Below are 8,511 nucleotides of genomic sequence, written 5' to 3'. Positions count from 1 at the left end.
AAGTGTATAAGTCCTGCTAAGATTTGCTTTCCCAAAATGCAGTACCTCGCATTTACCTGAATTAAACTCCATCTACCGCTTCTCAGCCCATTGGCCCATCTGGTCCAGATCCTGTTGTAATCTGAGGTAACCCTCTTCACTGTCCACTACACCTCCAATTTTGGTGTCATCTGCAAACTTACTAACTGTACCTCTTATGCTCGCATCCAAATCATTTATGTAAATGTCAAAAAGTAGAGGACCCAGTACCGATCCTTGTGCACTCCACTGGTCACAGGCCTCCACTGGCTCCAGTCTGAAAAACAACCCTCCACCACCACCCTCTGTCTTCTCCCTTTGAGCCAGTTCTATATCCAAATGGCTAGTTCTTCCTTTAGCAAGGTTAGATCTCATGGAATAATCAGTCTCCCATGGGGAAACTTGTCGAACACCTTACTGAAGTCCATATAGATCACATCTACTGCTCTGCCCTGCCCTCATCAATCTTTTTTGTTACTTCTTCAAAAAACTCAATCAAGTTTGTGAGACACGATTTCCCACGCACAAAGCTATGTTGACTATCCCTAATCAGTTCTTGCCTTTCCAAATACATGTACATCCTGTCCGTCAGGATTCCCTCCAACAATTTGCCCACCACTGAGGTCAGGCTCACCGGTCTATAGTTCCTTGGCTTGTCTTTGCAAACATTCTGAATCTCTGTGCAAAGCAAACGACCAGAGAAAGAACACTGCCCTGCAAGTGTTTAATGACCAATTGGCTGTTAATAGACTAGAGGCAGGATTTCTGCCCATTATGGATGTGAATTCGCACCTCAGAACTGCCAGACCAGTCAGAGACTGGTTTCTCTCAATGTTCCAGTAACACCAAGCTGCTAGTGCAGGTTCTTCACTTGACTGTGAAGATGTAAGAGCCAATGGATTAGATCTTTCAGTGTTCTGGAGTCAATAAGAGAGGGTCGGTGAGCTGCATGGTGATTGGGGTTTTTTCTTCTCTCTGCTGCTCACATCCTGAAATTTTTTTATTTGAGGTGAAATGTGTCATTTCTGACTACGTGGTGGATTCTAAAACTGCTGGGCCAATTACATTGCTTCCCTCAAGTGTGTATTTCAAGTGTGAAATTCATTTTTATTCGTGTTTAATTTTTGATAATGCATGCTATTTTTCCATCTGTCCGGTCTTTCATCTTCCATCTCTTTCTAAATGCGTTTCCTCTTGTCTCCTTTTTAAAATATTTGCTTACATGTTTAATATCAGAAATTAGAGTCTGTCCCCAGCAACATGTAGAATCTTGTAGTTCAGTGCACCCAAGGAACTAGATGGTAGACTGAGAGAAAGACATTATCAAAAAACTTAGAAAATAGATTTTACGAAAGCAAGCCATGCAGAAAATCATACAGGACAGTTGCCTATTTAGGCCATCATGTTATATGCATATAAGAAAACAAACATCCTATATCTTTTGAGAGCATCTAGTTCTCAGCAACTAGAAAGACTTACCAGCACCAGAGACAAATGCCTTGGGTTATGGGGGGAGTGGGGGAAGAGAGAGGAAAGAGCAGGAGGAGGCCGAAGTTGACATCTGCTCAACCATAAAGAAAAAGGCAAATGTACTTACTGATATGGTGAAAGGGGATAGATTTAAAAGGACCTGAAGGGTAATTCTGTCATGCAGAGGCTGATGCGTGTATTGAGCAAGTTCCCCCAGAGGTGGAGACAGGTACAATTACAACATTTAGAAGGCATCTGGATAGATAAATGAATAGAAAGGGTTTAGTGAGATAGAATCCAAATGCTGGAAAATGGGATTGTGTAAGATTGGGATGTCTGGGTGCAGGCAAATTGGACCAATTGTTCTGTTTCTGAGCTGGATAACCCTGACTCCAAATGAGGTTTGTGAAACTGTGTTCAATTAAGGAAATGAGAACTTGAGACACTTTTAGAATATTAGAGCGCAGTACAGGCCCTTCAGCCCTCGATGTTGCACCGACCTGTGGAACCAATCTGAAGCCCATCCATCTTACACTGTTCCATTTTCATCTATATGTTTATCCATTGACCATTTAAATGCACTTAAAAGTTGACAAGTCTACTATGGTTTCAGGCCCCTATGTGTGTTCCACGCCCCGACTTCTCGGAGTAAAGAAACTACCTCTGACATCTGTCCTATATCTATCACCCCTCAATTTAAAGCTGTGTCCCCTCATGCTAGCCATCACCATCCAAGGAAAAAGGCTCTCACTATCCACCCTCTGATTTTATATTTGACACAGCTTCAGTTTTGCTTCTGGATAAGCAGTGCCCAAACATCATTTTCCTATACGTTGCGGAGATAGTTTTTAATTATCCCAAAGCAGAATCATAAATTGTACACTTCACTAACATAAAGATATGTACTTCTCCAATCAAACTACAAAGCTGCCAAATGTTAAAGCACCTTCTAGATTGCCTCAGCATCATCTGCTACATTGTAGATCACAACAAGTAGTATTCAATAATGACATCAAGTTCAGTGTGGAATAACAATAAGTGTGTAAATACATATTTAGGAAGAGAAATCTGCTGTTTTTACTGATTTTCTACTGAAGTTATGACAGTGCATTAGGAGTATCTCCTTTGAAATTTCGATGTTAATTTCAAAATCTGATCAGAACAAGCACACACTGTTAGACAAAACTTCTATGACTGTTGTGTTCTGGCTGAAAACATGTTTTGTAAGCCTTTGTTCAAGATTCAGGAACTGTCTTTTCTTCCCCACTTCTGTAGGTTTGGACTGTGATATCGACATCCCTAAAACGATTCAAATGGTACGAAAACAAAGATCAGGCATGGTACAGACAGAGGCTCAGTATAAATTCATATACATGGCTGTACAGCAATATATTGAGACAGTTCAAAAAAGACTACAGGAGGAACAGGTAGTTATATCACTTAACAATTTGGAAAATGTTAACACTTTCAATAGATCACTTTACACTGCTTACTAAAACTTTTAGAACCCATTCATGTCATTATAATAAACAAGGAGAACTATTTTTTTGTGGCATAAATATTGACAGAAAAGACTGGTTTTCAAAGTATTTAACTTTATACTAACCAAAATATTACAGTATTTGAATCTGCAAATCTAATTTAGATCAAGAATAGATCAGCTGAAATCTCCTAAATCATACGTATATTTGTGTTGTCTAAAATTAGAACTATTTTAATAACTTTCTTTCCATTCAAAACACGCATTGGTGTATTATCTAATTTGGATCTTTAAATATTTCAGCACTATCTGCACACTGCAGTAGCAGTAAACTCTCATCTGTTGACACTTACAATTTCTATGATTTTGATCAAAGTTGTTCTTATTGTATGCCTATATTATGCTAAATGTGTTTGCTGCCCTTTGGCAAAAGTCAGATTTAAACGTGCTTTGAAACATAACTTGGGCATGATGCATTTTTCATAAATTGTGCAATTTCTACCCTAATCAAAGAGTAACTTTCCACTAGCTATAATCATGCAATGTGCCACCAAATACATTTTTCACTTTTTTTATTTAAAAAAAAACAACTGGTTATTGAGGTATATATTCAACTATGAAAGTCTTCAAGAAAAGAAATTAAAATAGTTGCAAAGAGAGGAGTAAACAGCAGCCAGTGTGAGAATTGACACATAATGAATAAAAAATAAATTGATATGAATTGTTCAAGGGGGGCATTGTTTATGATCATTGATTTTCCATTTTATCAATGCTTGAGATGTAATTGAATGGCTTGCTAGACAGTTAAAAGTCAATGACATTGCTTTGGTTTGTAGACTTGCATAGGCCAGATCTGGTGGGGGTGATTAGTTTTTTTTTCCCTCTTTCACGCACTCTATAAAAAAAAGTGAGAGAGATTTCTCTGGTAGTCTGTGAACTTCAGGATTATCCACGCTGCTGCTAGATTTTTAATTCCAGATTCATTTAAGTACATCATGATGGGATTTAAACTCAGGGTTGCAGTTAATGGAGGTGACCTAGATCTCCTGAGAGTTGCAAGTATCCTTTTATAAATAAGATCTTCCAGAATTAAACCACCATCTCAGGATTTGTTCATCATGCTTTCTGCATGGTGAAGCCCTAAATTGATTCCCTATCTTCCCTCCTAACTTAAACACAAGACAAGGAATGAACATTTTGATGTCTTTCCTCAGATTGTGGAGAAAGAGTTGTTGTTAACAAAGCAAAATGAAAGAAACCACCAGAAATAGCACAGGAGAGGAAGCCATAGCAGGAAATGTTCCTGCCTTGAAAGAGTATTCCCAAAGACCTGCTTGTTTCATTGGTGAGCTCTTTCAACATGCAGAGCAGTGCTGCCTGATTGACGCGGGGCCCCAGTTCCCAAATTAAGACACAAACTGGGCAATGCACACTCCATGGTGGTCTGCATTGTTTCAATTGAGGTTAAGCTAGAGAGACCCGAGTTAAGTTAATAATTACCTTTTTGGGAGGGGTAAAAGAAGCATAACCACTTCTCCAAATTCCACAAAAATTCCATCCCTAAGCTGCTACCCCTCCAGGTCCATGCTATCCCTCCCTTTCCTCCGCACCCAGACATCAACAAGTTACACAATGTTTAAGATAGCCCAGACCTCTGATATAATTATTTACATCACAGTCTACTGGATGGATGTTATTAATATATATTTGTATAAATAATGTGACCACAGCCATGGATTCCATTCAGCTTTTGCTGCTAAAGTTGTTTAGTCCACCTATTAGATGTGTGCAGCTAGAATATAATAAAACGCCAGATCTTGGGCAAGAAAGTTACCTACAGTCTCTGTTTTAATCAGCAAAACTTTGAAAGTGTTGATGTTCTTCTTCCTTCAGCCCAACCGGTTACTGTGATGTTTATTTGCAGTAAGCATGCACACAGCTCACCAGGACTGTTTCAAAATCGAGTTTAGGTTAATGTATAGCGAATGTTATAGTAAGCAGCCAAAAAGTGCTGTTATTCTTCAGATTGAGAGAAACTTGTGCTATTATAAGACAGAGGAGGACAAACCCATTCTTTGGTTTGCTAGTTTTTTGGAATGATTGTTCTAAGTTGGGCACAAAGTGTTGCCACAGTTTTCACTGAGAGTGACAGGCTGGCTATCAAATGTTAATCTGGTGGAATCCAGCTGCGCAGGGAGCCAGCCTGAGGTGTGTTAGATGTCCTCCATAAGCAAAGGTTTTACGGTCTTCAATTGTGCATTCAATGTGTATCGCTAATGTCATGCCAGATCTTTTCTCCGAGAGTACATCCACAATGTAAACACATTCCATGGGAGAGCTGTACGTATATCTAAAACTGCTATCTTCTCCCTGTCACATTACTTTTGGACTTCACACTTATATATTATAAAAATTATATGATGTTGAATGTTTTGTAAATATTTTGTAAACATACATGTTTGAAACGATTGTAGTAATTCCTGAACAAGCACGAAACCTACCAATCAACCAGTAGAAAGCAGAAATGATGTTCAATCAACTAGCACTTTGTAGAGTTACCTGGTCAAAGACTCTCTGGTCAATGCTGTCCCCAAAGACCGTGCAAAAGGAGGGGAAGAAACTATTATTATTAAATTTTTATAAATAATAGCCCAATGGAAACAGATTATTTTGTGTCCACTAAATTCATCAATTTTTTTCAAATAATCAGAAAAAGCTATATCTGCATTTTCATACAATTTATTCAAGTGTTTTTCAAAATGCAGGAAGGAATGCTACTCAGCAACATAACATCCACTGAACACATCAAAAACCTAAAAACTCTCACTCCATATTATCTTCAGACAAAATAATACATCCCAATCTGCTTCATAAATGGCATCATTAAACAAAATTGTTTGTCTTCATTAGCCTGCTACACTATTCAGGGCTTGCTTTGAAATCTGCAATACTTATTTCCTTTTTTTATTTCAAAGTGAAAATTTAGAGATATCTCTAAGAAACTGAATCCATTATAATAATTGTAATAGATATGTTTTGCAACTTCACTTTCCAAATGCAGCCACAATCTTGGGATTTACTCTGCACGATTATTCTTAGACATCAATTTAAGCTGTATTCAGAACTTCCTTCAATCTCAACAATTCTTATCCAATATCTTGATGTTTTAGGTGCTGTTCAAATCTAATTAATTTTGAACCGTGCTTTGAGTCTTCAGTTCCTCCTTGATACTGTGGCTCAAATCTTCTGAAAACACCAATTGCCGTATGATTGCTGCTCCTGCACTACTTTCTTGCCATATACTCTGCACTTCTGGGCCCACGTTCTGATACCAGAGGCTACAGAAATGAGAAGCGCATCTTCATTCCAGCTGAATTGTATAGGATCACCGAGAAAGCCAAGCCACAGTCTCTTTTACAGCACTCCAAGATTATTTGAATAAGTGAGGAATTTCTGAAAGCCTTGTTGAGAAGCTATGGAGCGAAGTTTAACCGGGTTGGGTGGGATGATCTGGTCAGGTCAAAAAGGATGAAGATGTCATGGTTCAGCAGGGTAGAAATGTATGGGTTTCAGAGAGGGTCTGTTTGAATCACCCCTGAGTAAGAACAGGCTTCAATTCTTCCTGCGTAACTATTCAGGCAAGTGAGTCGGAACCATCCAAAGTTTTCAACTCTGAATTAGAGTAAGAAACTTCTTCAGAGAATTCCAGAAGTTTAAACTTTGAGCAATTCACAGGTAGTCAGTGGGCAGGGACTATTGAGAGGTTCTTTAGCGTATCATTCAGGCTACATTGCTTTTTTCCAATTAGAAGATTTGGACTGTGTTGCCATTTTAGAATGCAGGAGTGGCCAAAAGTAGAGAGTTTGGAATTTTTCAGCTAAAATTCAGCTGTCAAATATATGTGAGTTAAATGTAAAATACATAGTTTTTGTCCAAAAATCGGAGGTCAACTTTTATGAGAGATTATTCATGTCTACAGGACGACAGCAATGACAATTTTTAGAAACATGGCTATTAGGTTTAGCTCCTTGAGCCTTGGACTTTGTCAATGGCTATGTGAAATGTGAAATCTTTTTGCTGATCCAAGTTGCCCTGTATTGACATTTCAAAAGTCAGTCAATTCTTTGACTGTCAGGCAACATTTACACAGCCCCACCCATTCACAACCATTTAATTCCACTGTCTGCTTAAAGCCATGAGATGAAAAAAGGAAAGTACCAAGGAATAAGGGCATTTAAGTAATGTCCTTTAGGTAATGAAATCTGTCACCCTTATTTGGTCATAGCAATGTGGTCAGCTCGTAACTGCCTTCTGAAATCACCAAATCACATCTGATGATAGCATGAATAGAAAAAAAACTGATCAAACCTTTTAGAGTGAACTAAACAAAAGAGAATGTATTTTTAAAGTGGAGGCAATATCTTGTAAACATTTTGTAAATATTTGGCTAGACTACTGATGACTTTTGAGCATTTGAATATTATTTCTTCCAGAAAAACAAAACAAAGGAACGAGAGTATTCAAATATCCACTATCTTACGGATAAAGCAAAAAACAAAAGATATCCTGCACCATCTCGAGCTTTTTCAACGTAAGTAATTCTGTTTGTGGTAGATTGAAGAAATTCTGTCAAAGCATTTTGCAGATTGTAGCTTGCATTTTCCACTAGATTTCACATTTGTACAGCATAGTTCAACTGAAAGTCATGTTAGCACAAGAAAAATTTCTCCCTTCACCACCAAAGCTCAGCAGAAGTGTGCACCACAAAATGTACCATAGAAATTTACCAAAGCTCCTAAGACAGCAACATCCAAACCCATGACCACTACTATTTAAAAGGACAAGGGCAGGAGGTTCGTGGGAACACCATTACATACAGGTTCACATTCAAGTCATGGACCATGCTGACTTGAAATATATTATAGTTCTTCTGTGTTGTGAGTCAAAATCTTTGAATTCCTGGAATGAATTGAAGCTTTATTGTCACATGTACTCAAATGAGTACAGTGAAAAGTCTACAAGTTGTCACATTATGGCATGATCTTCAGTACAAAGGTACAGATTTTCAAGAACAAATTCTTAGGAAAAGAATTTGAAAAGTAATTAGTAAGTTTGCAGATGACACCAAAATTGGAGGTGTAGTGGACAGCGAAGAAGGTTACCTCAGATTACAACAGGATCTTGATCAGATGGGCCATTGGGCTGAGGAGTAGCAGATGGAATTTAATTCAGATAAATGTGAGGTGCTGCATTTTGGAATAGCAAATCAGAGCAGGACTTATACACTTGATGGTAAGATCTTGGGAGTGTTACTGAACAAAGAGACCTTGGAGTGCAGGTGCATAGTTCCTTGAAAGTAGAGCCTCAGGTAGATAGGATAGTGAAGAAGGCATTTGGTATGCTTTCCTTTATTGGTCAGAGTATTGACTATAGGAGTTGGGAGACAATGTTGCGCTGTACAGGACATAGGTTAGGCCACTTTTGGAATATTGTGTGCAGTTCTAGTCTCCTTCCTATTGGAAAGATGTTGTGAAAATTGAAAG

At 38.2% G+C, this 8,511-nt stretch overlaps 1 protein-coding gene across 3 annotated transcripts in view; it reads left to right on the top strand.

Annotated features, from left to right (window-relative positions):
• The window catches only part of ptpn11b (protein tyrosine phosphatase non-receptor type 11b), a 123,472-nt gene that overhangs the window by 105,873 nt on the left and 9,088 nt on the right, over window positions 1-8,511 (top strand). For all 3 annotated transcript variants that reach the window (XM_043676119.1, XM_043676117.1, XM_043676120.1), the window contains exons 13-14: window positions 2,764-2,915; window positions 7,462-7,559. In XM_043676119.1, the coding sequence (XP_043532054.1) occupies window positions 2,764-2,915; window positions 7,462-7,559 (250 nt within the window). The remainder of the gene's footprint in view (window positions 1-2,763; window positions 2,916-7,461; window positions 7,560-8,511) is intronic.

Source organism: Chiloscyllium plagiosum, chromosome 34, assembly GCF_004010195.1.
Source record: "Chiloscyllium plagiosum isolate BGI_BamShark_2017 chromosome 34, ASM401019v2, whole genome shotgun sequence".
In the NCBI taxonomy this organism is placed as follows: Eukaryota; Metazoa; Chordata; class Chondrichthyes; order Orectolobiformes; family Hemiscylliidae; genus Chiloscyllium; species Chiloscyllium plagiosum.
Note: the sequence above shows the minus strand (reverse complement) of the source record. Positions and strands in the feature narration are given on the sequence as shown.